Source organism: Dendropsophus ebraccatus, chromosome 2, assembly GCF_027789765.1.
Source record: "Dendropsophus ebraccatus isolate aDenEbr1 chromosome 2, aDenEbr1.pat, whole genome shotgun sequence".
In the NCBI taxonomy this organism is placed as follows: domain Eukaryota; kingdom Metazoa; phylum Chordata; class Amphibia; order Anura; family Hylidae; genus Dendropsophus; species Dendropsophus ebraccatus.
Window position 1 is genome coordinate 46180528 of NC_091455.1, and position 26473 is coordinate 46207000.

A 26473-nucleotide genomic window follows, 5' to 3' on the forward strand; every position below is an offset into this window, starting at 1 on the left:
CTGGGGGGCGGAACAGGATCACATACTCCTCCATGTCGGCCATTTTATGGACAGAAACAAAACAGAGCAGGACATCACAGCCTGGATGAGGGGTGTATGATTTTAGCTCTATGAGGTACACAGGGAGCTGCTGTCAGTATATACAGTGAGTACACTTACTAATACTGTACACTGAACTATTTTACTACAAAGTGGCCAACCCCTTTAGGAACTCACAAACTTCCCCCAGACCAGGTCAGGTCAGGAGAACAATGTTTCATTGCTGTTGTATGTAACTCTGTGTGTACCATCTGTGTACTAAGAAAATGACATGTGTCACAATGCCATGCCCCATCCTGTCAGACAGGCTTGATGGACAGCCTAAGCGTCGGGCTTCTCCTTGAACGTAGGCTTACTTTTAACACGCTAAGATGAATGTCCCAGAACTCACCAATTTCAGTGAAATCAGCCAACCATATAAAGTTTGAGGGAACCTCCCAACTCTCCTTGAGAAGAGTCAAGCACCTGCTTACACAAGTATGATTGGCCAAAGAAGAACAAAAATCGTCAATTATGTTGGATAATGGGAGTAAACAGCTCACGGTGCCTCCATAGTTGGGCCTTACCAATAGCGTATGGGATACACAGGGGTAATCATTCCACAGGAGAGCTTCATGGCTTTACGATGTTCAGTCAACAAGAGTTTTGCCTTCCACTTACATTCCCGTTATATCAATATTCAACTTTCTGTTACAAACCTTACAAATTTGCTTTAAATTTCGACCGCTCGGTTAATCTCTATCTATGATCCAAAGCACGAAAGAGCAACTAATGAAGCCAAGAGAAACATAGCCAGCAGATTTTGGGTCAAGCCAGTTCAGGACAACGTCAGGTTTAAAAGTTGAAAGGGATAAAAGTATACATCACTGCGTGGCATATAGCTGATACATAGTAGTGTATTCGAGAGAGTGAAACATTGCTAATATTTTTGCATACGTTATATTTTCCTATCGCCGTTGCCAGGTGATTTAAGGCCGGGTATGTAAATGAGATGACCCTTTAAAAGAGGCAGCACTTAACTGACCCCAAATAATAGCAAAATATATTACTGAGCAAACACTACAAATCCCAACGCAAACATTTACATTCGTATCGTCCAACTTTATTAGCAGCTTATTTAATAGAAAAAGGTAATGTAGATAGAACAACAATGAGGAGGAAAAACATTACGGAAATCTACTACGGTTGGTAACATGCGTCATCTGTATTTAATACGTGTACTCTTTTCCTTCTTTACTCCTGACTAATTATAGCTTAATACGCTAGGAAACAGAAGTACTTTATATATGCCGGGCTTAACTTGCGCCCCTTGGCTGCTAGCCCCACCACAACATCGGTCTATTTGTTTAAGTAGTAAGAGAGGCACATTGGGCAGATAAATGATACAGCAATCACCACTACAACCACAGTTCCACAGTGGCACAACCACAATACTTGTATTCATCTGACTATATTTGCTTTTCTACTTGTCATGCAGAAAAAATATTGACCAAGGCTTATGTGAAAAAAAAAGAAACATAAGAGAGTGACTTCAAACTGCAAGACAAGAAAGTTCTCTATAGGTATGTAAATGGGCCGAACGCTTGTGGTTCTTTCTGATAGATCAAATAAATGTATTTCAATTCTAATCTTCTCTGCAGTAATATGGTCTGTATATAGACATAAATCTTTTGTCTAGTTAAGAACTAGCAAGGTCCGAGTAGTAGTTAAAATATTATATGGGATAATGTATTTCCTATTGTAAGTTGTAAAGGCGTTCAGTGAACTTCAGGCACACACTCTACGCTATGTTCTAACAACATATTTTTTAGGTGGAAAAATGGCCTTTGATAATGACGGTCAATAATTGTAATAATCATTATTTACGGCCGTCATTATAAAAATAAAAGTTGTTATTTTAGGAACATGTAAAATGCAAACCTAGAGAGAAAGAGAAGTGGCTGCACCTCACACCCATGGCTGACACTAAGGCCAAATTATATACTAACGCCAAATTATATACTAACGCCAGGGTGTTGGTATATAATTTGATCAAAGAATATTGCCTCATGTACCACGTGCAAATCTTCTGGCCCACATGAGTCCCTACACTAAAAACAACACTGTGACGGTCAGCGACCGCCAACCCCGCAAAGCAAGTGACACCATGGGAGGGGGGCCACAGAATGGCCATGCAACCCCACTGTCACAGGGCCAAACCCACTGGGCCCCCCACACCCTGCAGGCGCCGCCGGCGGAGAAGGCGGCTGCCAAGCAACACAAGTGTGAACAAGGTGTTGCTATTCACCATTGCACCAGCAGGTAGAATAGGATTATTTTAAGAACAGCTGCCATTATTTTACCTAAAAAGACGATGTGGGCGCATAGCCTTAAAGAACTTTTTTCACATGTAAGGCTATGTATCATCTTTTTTTTGTCGTTCGAGGCCAAATAATGGCCCTTATTGTATAATTGAAATAACATTATGTAATAACATTATGAACACTATGAAACATCCTTGGCACAGTTCCTGTGCAGTTAGTCGTTTACTCCTAACTGCACGGGAATGGCACCGAGGATGAAGGTATGAGTGTCATCCCCAGCAGCCCAATGCCCAATAGGGGCTGTCACCAGGTTAGATTCATCTAACCCGCTGGTATTTTTTCTATAGGGTGTGTTCACACGTACAGAATCAGCAGCAGATTTGATGCTGTGTTCAGTTATTTAGTTACATTGATATAAAATCTGCTGCAGATCCTGTATGTGTGAACTGTAAGGGTGCCTTAAAGAGACTTTGTCAGTAGATTTATGGTGCCCTTCTTAAGAGTAGCATAAACTAATGCAGAGATGCTGAACAGAATGCTGTATCACTTACATTGTTCTGTGCAGCTGATTCCAAGGTATCCTCCTGCATAACAGGGAGTAGTCCTCTCCATTATGTGCATTTATGTCTCTTTAACTTAAAGTGTACCTGTTGTTATGAATAAAACTTTTGACATGTCATTGAGACATGTCAAAAATGTTGATCGATCTGGGTCTGAGTGTTCAGACACATACCGATAGGGAAATAGAGCATGGAGAAGACACGGTGTAGTGTGTCCAGTCTCTGCTCTGAATTAAAAAAAAAAAAGTCAGACTTATAATGGGCTCCAATAGAGAATGACTCTGAATGACTCTTTTTTTTAACTTAGGGAGTACTGCAGCTGCGGTCCCCTCCCTGCTCTAGCTCCCAATCGGTACAGATCTTAGCTCTCAAACACTAACCAATCAAAACCTTTGACATGTTTCTGTGACACATCAATTTTTTTTTTTTTATAATGACAGGTACACTTTAAAGGAGAAGTCCAGCCAAAACTATTTTTTAATATGTTATTACTTACGGAAAGTTAGACAAATTTCTAATGTACATTAATTGTGGAAAATGCACATATAGGGCTATTTCCCTTAATTTAGTAGATTAGGGAGACTTCAGATTCTCTGAAATACCGTGACGTCACGAACCGTGGGTGTAATTACAATGGAGTGTCCAGCAGGGGCGCACTATATATAGAAGTCAATGAGTACCATTGACTTCTATATAGAGTGCGCCCCTGCTGGACACTTCATTGGAATTACAATGGATGTGTATGTAAATGTAATATACAGTGTTTTTGATTGAATACATTTATTAAATAATTTGGGGAGCAAGTGTCCTTGCTCCCCAAAGTATTCCATAAATGTAATCAATCAGTACATTTGGATACTGTAAGCCCGCCAAACCGCTGCCGTCCACCGCTGCCGCTGCTCTGGACTGCACTGAACTAGTATTCCCACCACCTGCTCATAGCATCAGCAGGTGATGGGAGGTGTAGTAGCTTTGTTATCGCTATGAGATTGCCGCCGCTGATGCTGCCGGGCGCTGCTCATCACTGCAGCCATCATCCCCCTCCGCTCCCCCCTCCTGCTTCTTCTGGGATCCGGCAACTTTACACTATCTGATGGCAGACTCCCTGCCCGGCCGCCGCTCTCCGATCACACGTGCCGGCCGGGGACACCAGGAAGCACTGGAAGCCGGTATGTGTGATCGGAGATCGGAGTCCCCCTGATCTACTAAATTAAGGGAAATAGCCCTATATGTGCATTTCCCATAATTAATGTACTTTTGAAATTTGCCTAACTTTCCATAAGTAATAACATATTAAATAATAGTTTTGGCCGGAGTTGTCCTTTAATATCTTGTTACAAAACCTTTTGAGTTACTTGCTGCAAACAAGAGATTTCTTTATCTCTCTGTGAGACTTCTGAAAGGCTTCCTGATCAATGTTTTCTGACCATAAAAATGGCCACAGAAGTGTGAAGGGGGCAGCCTGACTTATTCCAAGTTTAAAGACACCTGTGGTGCTGTGAATAGCTCAATAGGGCAAATCGTTTTTTATTTTTGTCCATAATTGCAGATCCGGACAAAACTACAGAACGTGTGAGTGTAGCTTTAGACATTGGTCCCACCCTCTCAAAGTCATGTCCTTCATTGTTTAGAGCTCTAGCAGACCCTGCGCCCCCCACCCCCCCAGTGGGACAATAAACCCTCCTCTAAGTGACGCACCTCCATTAGAAGCGTCAATGAGGGGAGAGGTTATCGTCACACTACAGAGACCAGGCCTGCTCCCAGTGCTCTGAGCAGGTGCTCAAGCAGAAAATGCCGGAATACTGGCACCGGTAAAGAGCAGGTACTGCAAAAAAAAATGATTCAAGATTGGTGATGGTACATTCACTTTAAGGGCTAAAATGAATGTATTAAAGAGGACCTGTGATCAGTATAAAAAAACTGAGCTATCATATTCGAGTGCCGTGATTCCAGAACTCCAGAGCTATTTTGTTAAAGGGATTAGGAGAGACTAAGGAGGGTGTGAATGAGGCTGAGGGGGCATGATCAGCTTCATCCCCCCAAATTAGTTAAGAAGCTGTATAAAAACAGCTGTTGTATTTTTCCTGTTGTACATGAGTCATAATTATCCGGTACAGAGTGATTCCTCCATTGGGGCTTTTAAGACTAGGATTCACGACCCCCCCCCCCCCTCCTCTTTGCACAACACAAAGCATTGCATTTCTTGACGCATGACATTAGTGCTGACACAGAGGTAACCAGTACTTGTGGAAGTAGAAAGTGTTTTGTAGAGAGAGACAGAAGAGGAGAGGAGTTGCCGGAGGAGCCCTGCCCAATGTAGTGAACTTGCTCTGCCGGAACAGGTGCATAGGTAGAGAAGTAAGAAGATACTCATACTCACGGATGCCAGTAGTGGTTCTGAACCGCATTATGCCCCCCTAGTTGCGAGCTACCGATCCTAGGGTGGTAATATGAGCCCCAGTCTTCAGTTATCTGGGTTGAGCAGACTTCCAAGGTTTCCCAGTCGTCCTGCACTGTGCGGTAGGATACGTAGACCTTGCATGGTAGGTTCATCCTACTGGGGTCAGTTCCTCTTGCTTCAGGATACTGTCCTGCAATTTTAAGAGAGGTTCCTGGTGTGGGCAAGGGTTTTTGCTAGGTGGCTTCTCTTCCCTAAGGTGAGCTTAGCACTGCATACTGGTTTTAGTATTCAGTGCTAGAAACCTGTAAGGAGGTAGTCTCTCACGCATCTGTCCGCTTGAACTTCCAAGGACTAACTCCCAACTTCCTCCCACAAGGAACTAACTCACTCTACAGGGGCTAAAATTAAACCCTCCTGTGAGTGGTAGGGCCTAGTGTGTGTGTGAGAGAGAGAAAATATAGGATAGGATAAGAGAAAATAAACACTTGAGATTGGTCAGCAAAACAACACATGGTATAAAACAAGCCTTGGTGAGTTCAGCCGTGCAACAGGTGAGACCAAACAATGGTGACACCTAGTGGGGAAAACACAATACTACATATACCACATGTGAACCTGGGAGAGAGACTTAATCAGGTGCCTTAGAGAGCACCAGTGGTGGGACACCTTAGTGGTGTTACAGTGTGTGCAGGTGTGTCTAGTGGTGGTGGTGTTACTGTGTGGAAAGGTGTGTCTAGTGGTGGTTGTGGTGTTACAGTGTCAGCGGGTGTGTCTAGTGGTGGTGGTGTTACAATGTCGGCAGGTGTGTCTAGTGGTGGTGGTTGTGTTACAGTGTGGGCAGGTGTGTTTAGTGGTGGTGGTGTTACAGTGTCAGCAGGAGAGTTTAGTGGTGGTGGTAGTGTTACAGTGTCTGCTGGTGAGTTTAGTCAATACAGATCTTCTCTACACTGTGTGAATGGTACAGTGACACCATACTACATGAATAACATCATTAAAGGACAAGTGCCATGAAAAACTTTTTCCCAGTAATTGAAGCACATTACAAAGTTATATAAGGGTACAAACCCACTTGACGTATTTGCTGCGTGAATTAGTCTTAAAAATAAGCAGGCAAAACGCAGGTTGGCTTTATACGATTGTTCTGTGTTAAAATACGCAATTGCGTATTTTTGAAGCGTGAAGCTTGTTGTTAGCAAAGCATCAGTTGTTAACAACCTGTGCGAAAAACGCATGTAGCTTCACGCTTCAAAAATACGCAATTGCGTATTTTAACAACTGATGCTTTGCTAACAACAAGCTTCACGCTTCAAAAATACGCAATTGCGTATTTTAACGCAGAACAATCGTATAAAGCCAACCTGCGTTTTGCCTGCTTATTTTTAAGACTGATTCACGCAGCAAATACGTCAAGTGGGTTTGTACCCTAACTCTGTAATGTGCTTCAATCACCTATCTGCCCCCCTTCCCTGTCTTTTCCCCCCTCCACCCCCCACCAGGAAGTGTCCTGACTCACACAGACCTGATTACTGCCGTCACCATCACCAGGCAGCTCCTTCTTGTGAGCATGAGTCATCAGCAGGAGGGCTGCTCTAGGTCCTGTTACACCAGCCTCCCCTCCCCCTCCTTGTCAGGTGACTCTGCTTGCTCAGCTTATCTTCTCTAGTGACATGACTCCTTCACTGAGTCCACGGCAGCAGGAGAGAGGGGATGAGGGGAGGGGGGAGCTGCCTATGTGACGGAGTCAGTCAGAGGGAAGAGAAGCAAGTGAGATGTGACAAGTGATGGATTGCAGTTGTTCAGCCAATGGGAGCTGAGCAAGCCTGTCACCTGACAAGGCAGGGGAGGGGGAGGCTAGTGTAACAGGAGAAGAAGCTGAGAGAAGAGCTTGGTGACGGTGACGACAGTAATCAGGTCTGTGTGAGTCACACTTCCTGCTGAGGGGTGGAGGGGGGAAAAGACAGGGAAGGGGGGCAGATAGGTGATTGAAGCATATTACAGAGTTATATAACTTTGTAATGTACTTCAATTACTGGGAAAAAGTTTTTCATGGCACTTGTCCTTTAATCCAGTCAATGTACTTCAGCAGGAACAACACAACCGCCCAATATCTTCATGGAGGACAACGCTCTAGCTCATTTCCATAGGGAATGGCTGCTGGAGACTGGGGAACTTCACATGGAGTGACCGGCACTTTCTCCAGATCTGCATCTTATAGAAAACCTATGGAATTAGCTAGGTCACTGTGTAGAGGCTCGTAACTCTGTACCACAAAACCACAATGACCTGAGGGCCACCCTTCAAGAACAGTGGCATCCCATGCCTCAGCAGACAATAAATCGACTTGTGAACACCATGACACGTTATTGTAAAGCTATAATTGAAGGGACACATGACAAGTTATTGAGACCTTGAATTTTCTTGTTGGGGTATATCCACCACTGGTGCTGGCTTTTGTTTCAGTAAATAGTTTGAGATGAGGAAATCACCATTGCTGCTTCTATATAAATGCCCAACTTTCATGATATACTATCACTTGAGTGGAAACTTTTCCATAAATTTCACCCACAAACCAAGTATCCTGAACCTTTTGTGAGTAGTATATACATAACCAGGGGCATAACTAGAACTAGCTGGGCCCCATAGCAAACTTTTGATTGGGCCCCCTACCCCAAACAACTGACCACTAAGCTGTGAAGAGAGAGCAATATGTATATATAGTATTAGGAAAAGCATTATAGCACCATGACCACTGCCATTACCACTATATTGTTACCAACCAAATCCAGTATAGATGAATAATACAAACAGTACCAGTTTACATGGGACAAATATTACCCCCTCTCACTGACTAAAACCCCCACATACTGAATAATGCTACCACTGCTACGGAATAAAATCCACAGTCCAATATCACCATTGGCCATACAGTGGCATGTATAGGCTCCACACAGGCTTTACACACCATAAGTGATCACAGTGCAGTTACAGGCGTCTTCTCCAATCGGAGTTGCTCACTTTTCCCCTTCTTCTCCATCCAGCCTGGCCACCATAAGGACTTCTCTCAGTAGGATCTTACAGACAAACAGTTTAGGTTCCTCACTCATGCCCCAATATCCTATGCATCTATTTGCTCCATCTGTTCCCTCATATAGTGGTCCCCTCTGTATTCATATAGTAGTTAGACAACTGTGTCCCTCATTAAGTAGTTAGACCCTTCTCTGCCCCCCCCCCCCATGTAGTACCGTATTTTTCGCTTTATAGGACGCGCCTTTTGATCAGACACGCCCCTGATTTTAGGGGGGAAAATAGAAAAAAAATATTTTGCTCATTGTCACAGTTTGGAGACAGCAGCAGTGTGATTGGTGCCAATCCCCCCATATAGTGCCCCACATAGTAGCCAATCCCCCCATATAGTGCCCCACATAGTAGCCAATGCCCCCATATAGTGCCCCACATAGTAGCCAATGCCCCCATATAGTGCCTCACATAGTAGCCAATGCCCCCATATAGTGCCTCACATAGTAGCCAATGCCCCCATATAGTGCCCCACATAGTAGCCAATGCCCCCATATAGTGCCCCCCATAGTAGTCAATGCCCCACATAGTAGCCAATGCCCCCATATAGTGCCCCCCATAGTAGCCAATGCCCCCATATAGTAGCCAATGCCCCCATATAGTGCCCCCCATAGTAGCCAATGCCCTCATATAGTAGCCAATGCCCCCACATAGTGCCCCCCATATAGTAGCCAATGCCCCCATATAGTGCCCCCCATAGTAGCCAATGCCCCCATATAGTATCCAATGCCCCCACATAGAAGCCAATGCCCCCATATAGTGCCCCTCATAGTAGCCAATGCCCCCATATAGTAGCCAATGCCCCCATACAGTGCCCCAATTGTAGCCAGTGCCCTCCATAGTAGCCAATGCCCCCATACAATGCCCCCATGTAGTGGCCAGTGCCCTCATATAGTAGCCAATGCCCCCATACAGTGCCCCCATATAGTAGCCAATGCCCCCAGACAGTGCCCCCATCGTAGCCAGTGCCCCCATATAGTAGCCAATGCCCCATACAGTGCCCCCATAGTAGCCAATGCCCCATACAGTGCCCCCCATAGTAGCCAATGCCCCATACAGTGCCCTTATAGTAGCCAATGCCCCATACAGTGCCCCCCATAGTAGCCAATGCCCCATACAGTGCCCCCATAGTAGCCAATGCCCCATACAGTGCCCCCCATAGTAGCCAATCCCCCCTGCGACCAGAAAAACAACAAACAGGTTACTCACCTGTCCGCCGGCCCCAGCAGCTCCTCTCCCGACACTCTGGTCTCCCGTCATCCTCCGGGCACAGGCAGCGGGGGACAGAGAGACTGCCGCTGCAGAACACTTCCGGGACACAGGCAGCGTCTGTGTACCCCACTGCCTGTGCCCAGAGGATGACGGGAGACTGGAGTGTCGGGAGAGGAGCTGCTGGGGCCGGCGGACAGGTGAGTAGGACAGCGATCCCCTTCGCATGCCCAGCCCGCCCCCTCCATCGCCGCTTAGCCGATCAGGAGCCCAGGAAAGTGCTGCTCATTGCACTTTTCCGGGCTTCTGATCGGCTCAGCTGAGCAGCGATAGAAGGGGCGGGCGGAGGGGATGGCTCAGGGCCGCTCACTATGCATATGCATAGTGAGCGGCAATACAGGGGGCGGGGGCATACTTTAACGCGGGGGCCCGGGCCCCCTAAGCCCCCGGGCCCCATAGCGACGGCGTACCCTGCCCCCATGGTAGCTACGCCAGTGTACATAACCATAAGGTTGAATATAGACTTGGAATATTGCTAGTTAGTAGTGATGTGGAAATGTGCTGGGAAATGTTACATTCTACATGTCCATGACACCCTAAGCGACACATACTGTACACTTACAGCCACTGTATTGTACTGTACTGGCACTTGCTTTTATTGCATTTTATTAGTAAAGTACATGCTACTAACACTGCAAAATTGTATTCTTAGGGCTAGGGTCACGACTTGAGTTTAAACTGTGATGGAAAACATAACATAATACATTTATAGATCTTTGGTGTCATGCCTCCCTCCTATAATAATGTTATGGCAAAGCTAACATATTTACATCAATAGAAAACAGTGTGGCAGAAATGTTACCACCACAAAGTGCTTATTATTTTTAAAAGGTTAATAAGTTTTATTTACTAGTTGTGGGCCCTAAAAAGAACCCTTGCTTTCAACATCTTAACTGTAAATCAAACTCATATTTTGCAGAACCAGTGCCTCATTCTACCAGCAGATGGCAGCAAAGGACAGTCAGAGCCATTAGAGCGCTGATGGCTAACCTTGACACACCAGCTGTTTCAAGACTATAATTACCATCATACCTGGGCAGTCAAATCCATATCATTGGTTGTTCAGGCATGATGGGAATTGTAGTTTTGCCACAGCTGGAGTGTCAAGGTTAGCCATCACTGCATTAGAGCATGCACAGGGGTTATGCTATGCTGCATTTGTCCGTCAATGAGTGAAACTACTGATATTCTAATTGTAGTCACTACCCAAAGCAATGTAGGTGAACAATGATTTAAATATTATTTTAAAACTGAAGTTCAGTAAAAAAAAAAAAAAAAAGGATACATTTTTAAGAAGACTGCAGAGTCATTACACACAAAGTAACTGTGTAATGCTAATACTACATCCTAAGCAGGTAATGTTTCCCTTAATATTATATCCTGATTCCTAAAAAGCAAGTCTCCACCCTGTTGTGCATTTAAAGGAGTACATCCAGCGCTACAAAAACATGGCCACTTTTCCCCCTCTCTTGTCTCCAGATTGGGTGGTGTTTCAAACTCAGTTCCATTGAAGTAAATGGAGCTTAATTGCAAACCGCACCTGAACTAGAGAGAAGAGAGGGGGGGGAAGTGGCCATGTTTTTGTAGCGCTGAATAACCCCTTTAACATTATACTTACTTTGTGCTGAGCCTCTGATAATGGTTTCTATTTCCAATTTTTTGCTGGTTCAGAAACAAACACTTCACATTTCAATACATCCTAGTGCTGCAGCTAAGCATGTGCGACTAGCTCGATGCATTTAAATTAGTTGTAAGTATTGATGAGGGAACATGCCAATGTTAGGTTTGGATTGCAAACACAAACATAAAAATAAAATGATTGGGTTCGGTTCGTGTTTGCTGAACATTCACAAAGAAAACATACAGTAGAAGCGTACGTTTCGGTGCGTACAGATTATGAGGTGCAAAGCATAAATTATGTAATAGCGGAACAATTATAAGGTGCGTAGCATTAGCGTATTTTCTATTCGCCCGTGCGTATATACGCAATGATGTCCATACATGTATTACGCAATACATGCTAGGAATACTAGGCTGCAGCGTACACACAGCTCAGCAAGTCAAGATGTCCCAGCGAGCCTCCCCTTTTGACCTCGGAGAACTCAAATACATTGAAAAGCTAATGCATAACATAGACTTTGATGGATGTCTGGTCACTACAGGGTTAAGAAATAAATCCTTATAGCGCTAAAACTCTACATTCTGTCACCCTCCCTACACTGACAATTTCACAATGTTTTAAGCACTACTTGGTCAGCTCTCCCTCCTTACACTGACTACCACTGTGAATATTGCTGTCTAACTAAATTCAGATGCTGTCCCTGCTTGTTTCACTCTTCCTACTGAAAGGCACAAAAATAAGGAAAATTTGCCTTAAAAACATGTACGTAACGTACGTAATGACGCTAATCGTAAAGCCAATCACAGTAATGCCAGTAGTGAACATGGCTACTTCATAACCTGATGTGCTCTTCCTTCCCCACACGTTCATTGGCTCTTTCAAATTGGTGCGAGGAAACGTACATCGCAAAAATAAACATTCAAATGTTCAAATGTGTTCGAAAATGATCATTATATTCGGTGAACACAAACAATTAGCGTCATGTTCATATGAACATTTACGAACATGTTCGAGCATCCTCCAGCAGCATCCAGATCACTTCCTGACCGATGTCATGGAAATTGGGCTGCAAGCACATATTTATTTTTATCCTATTTTCCTCCTATTAGGGTGATCACAGACACAGCTTTTTCTCTGGCTTCCACAAAAACAGCAGGAAAAAATGAAAATGCTCATGTGAAGAAAGAAGACGTCTATGGTAAGTATGAAATGGGCAGTGCATTATGGGTAGATACCTACTCTAAAGAGTGATGCTAATTAGTAGAAAGGTACAGTAAAAGAAAGTAAGAACTCCTGGAGCCGGAGACAAGTAAACTAACGCTAAGTGTATTGTGAGCTTTTAAAGGGGTTATTCCACGCTACAAAAACATGGCCACAGCACCGTTCTTGTCTCCAGTTCGGGTGGGGTTTGCCACTTAGTTCTATTGAAGTGAATGGAGCTTAATTGCAAACCACACCTTACCTGGAGACAAGAGTCGTGTTGCCTCTGGATGAAAGTTGCCATTTTCTGTAGCACTGGATAACCCCTTTAAATCCTTACCCAATGAGCCATAGTGAGAGACACTGAGCTCAAGCTGCACCAGAACCATCAGCGACCTGTGAATTCAAGTTTGTACCTCTTCATAAAACTCACTGTGTCTTCTGTACTTACATATACTGCAAAGCATCAGTACCTCCTGCAAAGAAAATTCCTGCATCCTCTTTAACCTGAAGCCACTGATCAAAGGGCGCCGGGACGGGGAAGCCGGTGCCGCGGTCCGTTTTTTGGACCGAGGCCTGGTTCCCGTGCACGGCGCCGTTCTATGCAACAGAACCAGCCGGTGCTCAAGCACTGGAAGCCGTCCGGCTTCTACAGAGTATTCGTCTGTTTTATACCCAGCTGAATAAGACTAATTTAACAAAATATTCATAAATTTGTGAATAAAAATAATCACAAAATATTGCGCAAACATATTCACCTGGTACTGACCAGACATAAACCTGCAGCAGTTTGTGCGATATTTACAGAATTTGCACGTAATAAATTGGGCGCAAATCCCAGATTATAGAAAATTTGGGGTTAATACTCAAAACATGGAGATAAAAAAAATTGCATCTAAGATATAGTTAACAGTCAAATCCTTGTTCATAAATAGAACGTAGACAAAAAAAAATTGGCAAATAATCCAATTATTCACCTAAAAATAGGCACAAAGCCCTTGATAAATGTCCCCCTTTCCTTCCAACAATCACTGTGTCATCTTCTTCTCTCTACTTGCAAGAGCTGATGTTGTGGTACTGCTGCAGCACTTGACTTGGAGCTGGGAGTAGTGAGAGCTTTCCCAGGTCCCAACACACATCCATTAAAAGGTTGTCCCAGTTGTCCCTTCTGCAGTGCAGTGGTGCATTTGAGAAAGGCCCAGAGTAGAGATGAGCGAACCTCCAGCATGCTCGAGTCGATCCAAACCCGAACGTTCGGCATTTGATTAGCTGTGGCTGCTGAAGTTGGATAAAGCCCTAAGGCTATGTGGAAAACATGGATATAGTCATTGGCTGTATCCATGTTTTCCAGACAACCTTAGAGCTTTATCTAAAAGCAGCCCCAGCTAATCAAATACCGAATGTTCGGGTTCGTATCGACTCGAACCCGAACCCGGTTCACTCATCTCAGCCCAGAGTCCAGGATAACTTAAGGATGTGAAAATTTCACTTGGTGGTTTTATTAAAAACACAGTACAATGCCGTTTTCAAGACTTAGTTTACACGGAGAGTTGGGATGAACAAAGTTACAGTACAAACAAAGCAAATTGCTTTATTAGCTTGGCAATCTTCTTATCAGCCGGCTGCTTTTGAAGTCCATGCCGCTCTGTGCCACTCCACTTTGGGTGCCTGAAAAAGCTGGATCCAGCCCTGGAAAACATCTCCCAGGACAGGATCCAGCTTTTCCAAGCACCCAGGGCAGAGCGGCACGAACTTCAAAAGCAGCCGGCTGATAAGCAGATTGACGAGCTAACAAAGCAGTTTGTTTCATTTGTACTGTAACGAGGAGTTTTGCACCTGAGAGGTAGTTTTGCCAGTGTTTTCTCTTTGAGTGATTTTGTAGAAATACTGCTTTAGGCTATGTTCACACAACATAAATTTCCTATTAATCACGGCCGTTGTTGCCGACTTGCAACAACGGCCATGATCAATATGAAACTTACATTGTGCTACCGTCTATGGAAACACGGATGGAGTGTATACACATAGTATACACTCTGGCCGGGATCTCTAGCGGCCCCGCAAAAAAACTGACATGTCAGTTTTCTGCGGCCGATATTCATTAAATAGTGGCCGCAGAAACCTATCAGTTCACACAATGGAGCGTGCGGCTGTTCAGCAGAAGTGCATATCATCCGGCTGGTACTGCAGTACCAGCAGGGATGATCTTCAGTAACACAGGCCGTTCTGTGACCTGGCCGGGTCACACAATGGCCGGTGTAATACATTGTGTGAACATGGCCTTTGGCTACATTCACATGTAATGGGACGGCAGCGGAATTCATGCTCCGAATTTGCAGCAAAATCCACAGTGGATCCATTGCCTGTCTCTATGAGCATACATTACCTGCTTCACGCTCCAGCTTGCTTCGGGGGTTCCCAGCTGGATATCCCGCTTAACCAATCAGTGCGCTTCCCTGCCGCAGCCACTGGCTGAGCGGAACGCACAGACGCCGGGAGCCACCAAAGCAAGCCGGAGCACGGAGCAGGTAATGTATGCTCCAGCCGGCAGGGGGTTAACGGGGCTGACACATACATTGTCATCCCGCTGCAGGCAATGGATCCGCTCAGAAAAGTAAGAGGGCCACCTTATACAATCATCAGACAGAATGCACCCTTCAGACTGATTATAATTGTGACTTAGCCCAGAACATAATATGACAGAAATGACCACTCCCAAAACCCTTTGATTTTGAATTATTGCACTTACTAAGCGCCATGTAGTTCTGATGATGCAGCTGCCACATCCAGTAGACTGTGTGACTTGTCCTTCACTTGAAATCTAATTAAGAAGCTGATAAATAACCAGACTGGGAATACTATGCACAAGTCAGGGAACTGGTGGAAGGTATTACCCTGCAGTTGCTAATGCAGATGACTGGTGACATTGTGTATGGTACAGCTTCCAAGACCCACAAACAGAACATTTTGTACAGTTGCTGGTTTATCCTGTTAAGCAGCAATAATATAAATCATTGTGATATGTTTGCTAAACTTGTATGAATTCCCATTTTTTAAAATCCATTTTTCATATTTAATCTTTAAAATCTCTATTGGCCCCAAATGTACCCAACATGAACACTCATTACTAGGATAGGAAACAGACAGTATAATAGCATTGATGACTTCTTTATTAAACTCTAACCTGGTTCCACATTTTAAGTTGCTTCATTCTTTAATATATTTTAATAGTAGCTGAATTCTTCTGATACAGATCCCCACATCCCTGACACCAACAGGAAGCGCACCTGCCTATATAAACTGTGCGGTTTTGTTAGATTAACCCTTTGAAGTGGAAACAAAGTGATTTTAGTCCTCTCACTGTTAAGAGTCCCCTCCATGGTGCACAGCTGTTTCTTATTCTCTCCGTCTGAGGAGGCAGAACCAGTTTCACTGAATAGCGGACACACAAAATAGACCTGTCAGTTATTTTGTGCGCCCACAGAGAGAACCGGCCTTTGGGTATGTTCACACTGAGTAAAATAGGCAGAATTCCACAGTGGAACTCTCTGCAGCAGAATTCCGCCTGCCTCAGTGAGTCATAACCCGTCTATGAGACATGTCACTTCTTTGAGCAGAGAGAGGCAGCAGCTGAGGAACTCGTGCTCTCCCATAGAGATGCTATGACACACCGAGGCAGGCGGAATTCCGCCTATTTTACTAAGTGTGAACATAGCCATAGTGTATACAATGTGTATACACTACAGCCGTGATTCCATATACTGTAATGTAATTGATCAATGTCATTAAACAATGGCCGTTGTTTAATGCCAAAATACAGTGTGTGAACATGGTCTAAAGGTCTATTCACATGTACCATATCGCAGCGGATTTCACACTGCGAGTTTCATTCCATTGTGAAAATGGAGTCCATAGCCTTGTAAAACCTAAGTAATTGTGCTGCTGGTTTAGTAAAAAAAAACAAACAATAAATCCGCCATGCTTACATGTCCGTGCTCCCACAATGCCCTCCAGCACTGTTCTGTTCTGCCCCCTCAGTCGTGGCCCACTCAGCTAATCACTGGCTGTGGTGGGATAGGGCAATGATTGGCTGAGCAGACCATCAATGAGCCAGAGACGGCATCATAGTGCATTGGGGGAGCATAGACAGATAACTAATGATAAGAATGAGTTAGGGGCCTATTCCACGGAGCGATAATCGGCCGAATCGGCCGTTTATCGCTCGGTGGAATAGAAAAAACGATCAGCCAATGATCGTGCCATCGGCTGATCGTTTATTTAGGCCCAAACCCCAAATCATCGGTCACCCACAAGCGACCGACAATTCAAGCAGCATACATTACCTAGCAGGGCTTCTCCTCAGCTCCGCCTTCATCCCGGTCTCACGCGCAGCTTCGGTGCTGCCTGAATGAGCTGTCAGACTGCTCAGCCAATCGCAGCCAGTGATTGGCTGAGCGGTGTGACAGCTCAGTAAGGCCGTTTCGGAGTTGGTGCTGCGAGCGGGACCGGGATGAAGACGGAGCGGAGGAGAAGCCTTGCTAGGAAATGTATGCTCCAAGGGCTTCAAGGACATCGGTAACGATGTCCCTGAAGCTCTCGCTAAACGATCATCAGGCCGTGAAATAGGCCCAGTAAACGAGCGCCAATCTAGCAAATCAGCGCTCGTTTACGTTATTGATCGGCCCGTGGAATAGGGCCCTAGGTAAGAAGAAAAATCCGCTGTGAGAATGGAGGGCCATAGAGTTTAATAGTAATCAGTATTGCAGCTGATTTTCCTGCAAAACTTGCAACGTGAAACGTGACTTTTATCCACAAGTCTCACCTCCCTACACACTGCAATGGGGCAGAGTAGCCCATAATTGTGAGAAACTCAACTCTTTCGAAAGAGTTTTACTTGGGGGAACAAACCTGTCAAATGTCCCTTTTCAGTGAAGTACAACTTGGACTGTGTTTCCACAATGAATTCTTAAATTGCTAGATTAGAATATATAGTCATATCCACCTCAAGATTTCAACTCATTTTTGGCTAACACGTGGACCAAAAACCCCTTTCAATACCAAATATGAAGACCACTGGCATTTCACCACTATACCTATAGGAGTACCCTGGGGTAATTGATAAAACTGTTGTGGTTGCAATGAAAGTTTCCGGGGTCCAGCCATTGCCCTCCAACTATCATGATCTGAAATGGTTCCAAAATGGACAATCCGAATGAGTGAGGTGTGTAAGCATGACAAAAGACTCATGGGTTACATTTGTATATTCAGTTTATTTTGGTACATTAAATTACAATTGCCAGAATCGGTAGGTGCTTGCTCTATAATGGTGGGTTTTACCCAGTGTAGTCTATTGTCTACTTATGACATTGAGTCATTACATTGTTAATAAATATAGGTTTATACTTTCTTTATATCTTTACTGGTTAAGCTTGCCTTGTTTAATCTATACATTAAGCAAAGTAGAATATATGTAGATACATTTTTACAAATTTCTATTTTAAAACATTAAAAAACAAATATACATGTACCTTTAATGCTTAAAGTGGACCTCCAGTTGCAAATTACTTTTACAATGTTAAGGTTCTTGCTAATAGTAGCCTCATAGAGGTCCAAACTTACATTGCTATTAAGCATCAAATACATCTATTTACAGGTGTAAACTTGTAGAGATAGGCTCTTACACTCAAGCCCACTGTTTATACCCACTAGCCTGTGCTAAGAACCTAGCCTTTGCGTTTGTACAGGTGCCAAGGGCGATAAGTCAGAACTGAGGCATGAGCCTGTGATGAAGTATACTGCAAGCAATTAAAGTTAGTTGTAACTGGAGGTACCCCTCAATACATCTTACAACATAGTATAAAGGCTAAGTAAAAATGATCTACTACTAATAAATATCTGCAACATTTAATATACAACTACACCTGGTTCTCACATAAATATGTAATGCAATGTCAAAATTTCAGTTTGGTCTATATCCCTACATTTCATTATCCAATCCCCTTTCTGGAGCATATATTAAAGGGAAAGAAAATCAGCAGATTAGAGGCCTCTAACCTACTGAGATGACCCTATTGTGACTGGGATGATGATGGTAGGTTTCTTACCTTCATCCTCAGTGCCTTTTTCAGGAACTTTGTAGTTCCATCCATATACTAAAATGGCGGTTTGGTGCACTGGGACAGGACTACCACTCTAGTGCACTGACCCTCCTCACCCGTACCATCCGTATATTCATCTGGCACTGATGAGTGATGACATTGCAGAGCACTACCCCAATATTCATTACAGGGATGGGCCGGCATTAGCTTAATGGGGCTATGGATGAAGGTAAGAAACTTACCTTCATCCTCAGCACCCTGTGCGCTATAGGGATGTATCAGCAGGGTGGATGCTTCTAACTCAGACTCAATTAATGAATTAAGGGCAGTGGGGCAGGCAGAAGCCACCAGGGATCACCCTGATGATGTGGTTCAGACTGCTGATCCTAATAAGTTACCCCTTGGAGTTTTCCATGGGACAAGAGTATCTCTGACTATTGAAATGAATTAAAATTAAATTATAAAGAAAAATGTGCCAAGTATGATTTATTTTTTATTTAGAAGAGTACAGTTCTTTCTTAGTACTTTCTTAGTTTAGCACATTACTATCAGTGTGTATGGCTCTTTAGCACCAGGCTGCCAGAGCCTAGTGTCTCCACAAAAGGCTCAGCAGCAGTAATAGCTACAGTACATATAATATCTAGTCTTAATACTACTCCAGAAAGAAGTGAAAAAATTTAATGTACAGACCTTTTTGGACATGCTTCATATTGTGCCAAACCAATAGGGATGTATAAACAAAGTTTTCTCTCAAACAAATTGGTGCTTAATAGAGATGATGGCAACTCGAGCATGTTTGAGTCCGTCTGAACTCTCTCAGCATTTGATTACCGGTGGCTGAAGAAGTTGGATACAGCCCTAGGGAGTCATCAAGTTTCTTCAGACATCGGTAATCAAATGCCGAGACTTCCAGGTTCAGACCGACTCGAACTTGCTGGAGTTGAGCTCATCTCTAGTGCTTAATTAGATTGGATCTATAATATTTTACATAACAAAAACAGGTTTAACCTTTAAAAGTGCTTAAAATCGTACACATATACAAACACAGAGGGAAATAAGGCAATTTTAATATGGCAATGCCAATGAGCACTCAGATGGCATTGAGTAAAGCTGGCCATATACATTACAGTATAGGGACGCTGCCTTGAACTTTCAGTCAAGTTATCGAAGTCCCCCGTGGCTTCTCTCAGACCCACCAGCTATCAATACAAGACTGCACACTAGAAATTATATTGTAAAGAATACAATTGATTGATGGATCTCCCACTCTTTGGGTAGAGGAATAGATCTATCAATAAAGGCTCTTGGGACGGGAAGAACCCACAGGTATTTTTATTCAGCCAAACTCATCAAAATTTGGGGGGCTGATCCAACCATCTAATGTGTATAGTGGCCTCCTCATTCCAGGCAAAGAAAAGTTTAAAGGGGTTGTCCGGGGAGCAAAAGAAAACTGAAGCCTTCTTCTCCCTTGGGATTACTTCTTGTGATCCATGTCTCAGAAGTATGCCTTCCAAGATATGGAGGGGTTGTGTGTATATCCTGATCATCGTGTAGAGACAGCTGTAAGCCAGACAAATGGCCAACAGCTATCTGAAGTTTATGGCCAGCTTTACTGCAGCTTCTGATTGCCTATGTGGATGGCAGCCATGTTTAGGATGACCAGTGCCTATAACCTACAGTAGCCATCTGAGATGAACTCTTGTAGGATACAGTTGGAGCATTTTAATAAAGGAAAAGGTTACTCATATAATCCATCATGTAATATGACAATAATAAGAAATCAAACCATTATTTCTGTCTAAAGTGTTAGGCATTACATTTTTGATTTTAGTATTCTATATATTCATACGTGTAACATACCAATACATAATCGTTCTACTTTCCTTACAAAAACTAAAATCCATTCAAATCTATAAACAATTCATTGCAATCAATAAAAACATAAATAACGAAATAATGCCCACAATGCACTTGTAAACATAAGTGGGGTATACCAGAACTCCATTGTAATTGTAATTATTTCTAGAACTTGTATTTTCACACTGCCGGAAGAAGAATATGAATTAAATGTCGATTAAACTGTTACTATAGATCAATGTTAGTATCTTGGAGTGAGATAAACAGAAAAAATCATAATTTTTGATAAATGCAAAAATGGCATAAATGGCTTCGGAAGTCACACAAAAAGCATTGTTCATGGGACTACATCATTTTCACAACTATTTAAGTCAATGGGAGTTAAGCAAATTGCATTGAAAATTGGCTGCAAATAGGCAGAAGGAGGCTGGAAAGCCATGTTTACAAGATGGGAATACCACTTTAGGCTGGGTTCAAACTATGTATATTTCAGTCAATATTGTGGCCCTCATATTGCAACCAAAACCAGGAGTGGATTAAAAACACAGAAAGGATCTGTTCACACAATGTTGAAATTGAGTGGATGGCCGCCATATAACAGTAAATAACGGCCATTATTTCAATATAACAGCCGTTGTTTTAAAATAACAGCAAATATTTGCCATTAAATGGCGGCCATCCACTCAATTTCAACATTGTGTGAACAGATCCTTTCTGTGTTTTTAATCCACTCCTGGTTTTGGTTGCAATATGAGGACCACAATACTGACTGAAATATACGTAGTGTGAACCCAGCCTAAATGAGTAGTTTCTGTAGGCACTTTACTAGCTCAGCAGTGTGTAAGTATGTTCAGATGGCTTCTTTACAGAAGCCGGCAGTAATGCAACTCAATATCCATGCCCTTACAGAGATTCAGTGCTGCCATTCAGTATAGAATAGCAAGTTTATTGGCAAACACTGATAAATAGCACCAACAATTCTTACTCAGCCTCAACAATTGCAAAATATGCCTGTTAATGGTATTAAAGCGTGAATTGTTTCTTTATCATTTTCAGTTGTGTCTTAAAACTCAGACTGACTCACTCACCTCAGTTTTTTTCTACTTACAGATGAAGCTGTTGCCAGACACCTCGGTGGCGCACTACCCTGTTTTAGTGGCAGGTTACACTATCATCCCATGAACAGGAGCAGGGACTTCTATTGCCTGACTCCCTGCTCCTGCAGTTACAGCACCATATTGAGCTCTGCTCACTGTACATGTATAGAGCACCCAGCAATGCACAAAGTATGGTGTATGCATCACCCTTCATGTACACTTGTCTCTATCGAACTATATATTCCTGTGATGTCCTGTGATGATTTGGCACCGCATGGTATTGGACAGCAGCAACATCCGTAGATTATAAATATAACATACTGTACATTTGGACATAGCACCAAAAGGAATATTGAGCACCTAATGTATCTGATTATATGCAATAAAAAAAACAACAAACAAATGAAAGAGGTTATTCTGTGTAACGTGAAATAGTAAAACATACTCAAAACCTACATATGGAAAATGCAATATTAACGCAAGCACCTCAGGTCCTCTAGTTGCTATTTTCAACACTTAAAACTGATAGACTTATTGGGAACCAATAAGTAAGTTCTATCCAGATACAGATACTCATGGTATAAAAGGAAAAAACAATAGCCTAAAATTCTTAGAACTTCCCCAGGGCCAACCTTTGAATGACCTAAGCGATCTCCTCTGAGGCTTACAGTAATCCCAATATAGTATTAATAGCAGTTTTATTTAGACGTGGTATTATATAGTACTGTTCCTTTATGTATGGAGCTGTTATTGGGTCACTACAACCTGGAATTTTTTGCTTCCTATATGTGTGATTTTTATTGTATGCACTGCTACTTTTTAGTATCTATTTTTTTCAGTGTTAACGTTTAATTAATGACGTTTAATTCGGCCAACATACGGCAGTATAATTTTGTATCATCCCAAAACTGAAATGTAATAAAGACATTAAAGTATTTTATTGCTATGATGTTTAGACTTTTTTTTCTCTTTACATTGATGTTTTTTATAGAATGCCTCAAGAAGCAAATCTTAATACTATGGTACTACTGTATGTAAGAGTCTGGGCATAAACAGAACTAGAGAATTATTTGCAATGGGCAAAGACAAGTATAATAAGCACTGAGGCTTTCAATTTATTGGACCTATCCTATGAGGCTTATTCCAATGCTGGTGAAGGAGTAGACATGGCACAATAAATGTACAGTCATAACGGTTGTATGTTCTATAACAGCCATACTTTCCTTTAAATTAGGTCTCATATACTTAAGTTGACTTAATATATACCTGTAATGAACTAGCTTTTAATAAACGTGTAATACATTGGTCACGGTGTTGCTAAACAGTGATTGCATCTGGATAAGCTTGTTCACTGATATTATGTTCTACAACTAGTTATCACACTATATTTCCCATGTCTTGCTGTAAAAGGTGACAACATTCTAAAATACATGTTGGATTATTAAACAAAAATATCCTACATTAGATCAGTTCACTTAAACCAATATAAGTAGTTTGATGTTACTCCTGGGAAGCATTGGTTATCTGTACAAGAGCCTCCGTAACTGGGCGGACATGCAGAACATGGAACCCCAACTTTATATGGTGCTTCTCCAATCCAGTTTCCCCTAAAAGAAATTATGAAAATTATAATTACACATTAGCAAACATAGATTGGATGGATGGATGGATGGATGATGGATATATAGAAGATGGATGGATAGAAGATAGATAGATAGGAGATGGATAGAAGATGGATAGAAGATCGATAGATAGGAGATGGATAGAAGATGGATAGAAGATCGATAGATAGGAGATGGATAGAAAATGGATAGATAGGAGATGGATATGAGATCGATAGAAGATAGATAGATAGATAGATAGATAGATAGATAGATAGATAGATAGATAGATAGACAGACTTACTTGGGTGAATAGTTGCAGACTAAATAGACAGCTCTTCTCCATACAGAACCCCAGACATTCATGTTGTGGCATGTATGGATTGCGCAGCCTACCCTGTTAGTTGTTGCCCAGACCATCTAAATGGAATAAAATAATGCAATAGTTTGAGGTCACAACACAAAAAGATGGTAAAAAGTTTAACTGAATATATAGAAGGCAAGTTACCTGTGTATAGTGCGTACACATTGGTCCATAGCATCTTAAAGGACATCTGGGATTGCAGTCTTGAGGATATGGAAATGCATAGTCCTTTACTTCATCATACCAAGGTTTCACCAGTTGCAATATGGATTGATATCTGAACAAAAGTTTTAAGAAGATAAGAATCAATAACATCAATTCTACCAAGCATTTGGTGTAGGTCTAATCCTATCTTGATATTTAAAACATGTTTACCTATAGTAGCTTCCCTATAATACACCAGCTATTGTTTTAAGAGACTCACAACGCATCCTACCCATCTTATCTGAAAGCTTGCATTATACTTTAAATTATAATACAAACCAATGCTACAGTATCTGAACAATATGAATTGTTAATAAAGATTGGTATTATATCTATATTGAATAGTGTCCTGTAGGAGACCGACAACCACTGCAAAACTGAGACACAATCCTAGGGGGGCAATATTTATGAGGCGACATAATAAGTATATTATTTGAGGGTCTTCATATCACCCGTGTTTTAATTATTTTACAAAGCATAATTATTTAAAGAGTATTGTAAAAGTAGTAATATAAATCATCCGCATACCTTCCTGTTCTCACTGAGAGGTTTTGACCAAGGAATCTCATTAAGTAGGGTGGTCCATGGTCCCAAATGCATGTGGCGGCCCAGGCCTCAGCTGACTTTGCCAAGTTATCATCCCAGACCTGCATGCAAAAAGATTTCATTAATAGTCATTTAAATTGTGAAAAGTTTGCTAGTGTAGTCACATGTCGAGAGAACTAGAGAACATTGTATTGATTTATTTATGTTCCAAACATTATAACAATACATTTATTCTACTGTATGTTACTGTTTAATATGCCTTTGCTTTTAACTAATGCTATAAATTCTCCATGAGTACAGTTAAAATCACTATATGGATGGCCTTACAGTGTCACTGTCGTTATAACTTTCAAAATCTAAACCAAAAGTGGATGTGATATAAAGCAAGTTTGCAATTTACATTCATTATTTTGTTTTTATTTATTTTTTTGTTATCATGGAGAACACGGCACTTCCTGTTTTCTGACTCTTTTTTCTCAGGTATACAGGAAACCTTCAGAAAACAGGAGGTTCTGTGTATCCCAGGCCATCTGAGTGCTCTCAGAGAGATGGCAGTCATGTAGGCAGCTGTAGTTTCCAGCACTACCATTTATGATGGTGCCGTGAGCCCTAAAACTGTTTAAATCCTCACGCTACTGTACTGACGTAGCTCGTCAGTCACGGCATCATCATTTATTAATTCTAAATTCCATTCTGTAGCACATTGTCTGTATGTGCATGGAACATGTGAATGCCCTCTTAGTCCCACAGATTAAATAATATTTTAGTTTTTCGGTATGAGGATGCTTTGTGACCAGCTTATGGTCTAGAAACCCTTCTAAGTTGAACTTACCCAAGCATAAAACCCCCTTTTATATGTAGAAATGAATTACATTAGAAATTTAAACTGAGAGTGTAGCAGAAGAGGTAAAGTGCTTGGGAATTGTAGATTTTGACACAGAAGACTGGTTCTTGCTTATGATCTATAGATTTGATACAACAGACTGGGAAATCAGGTAAGTAAAAGTATTGCTCTAGGCTTTTGGACCTCTTCATGCTTTAAAGTTGGGGTGCATTGCAAGACTTTACATTCATCCAATAATATATCGACTTTCTGCTGTCATCTGTAATACATTTTTCCATTGGTAGGCTTGCTATGTTTTACATTGCTAGCTAAAATCAAAGGCTACCGGCAAGAAAGATTTGACAAATCTTAAAACTGGATGCAAGAATAAACACTCTAAAATAAAACCACAAACACCCCCTGCTAGGACATAAAACCTGTCCAAAATCCTAAGAATTTGGAGACCTTGTGGCTGCACCCAGCAATTTATTATCTTAATGCTGGACATAGGAACTTATTCTTCGAGAGTCCAAAACCAACTAGTTGCGTGCCAGTGTTTCTGTTCTCTATGCACAAAGTGATCAGATTGTCTTTGTTGTTTAAAATAGAATTTGGATGTTTTTTCAAGACATGGTGGACCTAACTATAGTCACATTGGCATTATGAAACCTCTTTTGTCCCAAATATACTTTATATAAAAATATGATGGAAGCCAAGGAGTCCGCCTATAGACAATGTACCATGGCTTCGTTTTAGGCTGCGTTTACACTACGTATATTTCAGTCAGTATTGCAACCAAAACCAGGAGTGGATTAAAAACACAGAAAGGATCTGTCCACACAATGGTGAAATTGAGTGGATGGCCGCCATATAACAGTAAATTACTGCCATTATTTCAATAATAACAGCCGTTGTTTTAAAATAATAGCAAATATTTGCCATTAAATGGCGGCCATCCACTCAATTTCAACATTGTGTGAACAGATCCTTTCTGTGTTTTTAATCCACTCTTGGTTTTGGTTGCAATACTGACTGAAATACACTGACTGAAATATACATATACTGACTGATATATTTGTAGTGTGAACGCAGCTGTAGGTTGTGTTCCCACACAGTATTTTTGCTCAGTATTTTGCAACCAAAACCAGGAGTGGATTAAAAACACAGAAAGGCTATGCTCACACACAGTTGAAATTGAGTGGGTGGCTGCCATTTATTGACAAATAAAAAAGGGTGTTGTTTAGAAAAACCTTCCGTTAACCCTTAGAGGACGGGGCCAACTTAAATTTTTGCGTTTTCGTTTTTTCCTCTTTGTGCTTAAAAGGCCATAGCAGTTGGATTTTTTCACCTAGAAACCCACATGAGCCCTTATATTTTGCGCCACTAATTGTACTGTGCAATGACAGGCTGAATTT

The 26473-nt window shown here is 42.1% G+C and overlaps 2 protein-coding genes and 1 long non-coding RNA gene across 5 annotated transcripts in view; 1 reads left to right on the forward strand and 2 right to left on the reverse strand.

Moving 5' to 3' along the window:
• CRISPLD1 (cysteine rich secretory protein LCCL domain containing 1) overlaps nt 1-15230 on the reverse strand; it is a 131768-nt gene extending 116538 nt beyond the window's left edge. Inside the window, exon 1 of the mRNA XM_069957458.1 lies at nt 15218-15230. The gene's annotated coding sequence lies outside the window, so the exon portion shown is untranslated. The remainder of the gene's footprint in view (nt 1-15217) is intronic.
• Nucleotides 1-22470, forward strand: LOC138783152 (uncharacterized). Its single transcript, XR_011361642.1, has 4 exons — nt 1-145; nt 1517-1601; nt 12378-12466; nt 21534-22470. It is a non-coding gene; the product is annotated as an uncharacterized lncRNA (long non-coding RNA).
• The window catches only part of PI15 (peptidase inhibitor 15), an 18935-nt gene continuing 13673 nt past the window's right edge, over nt 21212-26473 (reverse strand). For all 3 annotated transcript variants that reach the window (XM_069957461.1, XM_069957460.1, XM_069957459.1), the window contains exons 3-6: nt 24218-24336; nt 23630-23762; nt 23426-23541; nt 21212-23127 (exon numbers count right to left, since the gene is read on the reverse strand). In XM_069957461.1, the coding sequence (XP_069813562.1) occupies nt 22992-23127; nt 23426-23541; nt 23630-23762; nt 24218-24336 (504 nt within the window). In that variant the 3' untranslated portion in view covers nt 21212-22991. The remainder of the gene's footprint in view (nt 23128-23425; nt 23542-23629; nt 23763-24217; nt 24337-26473) is intronic.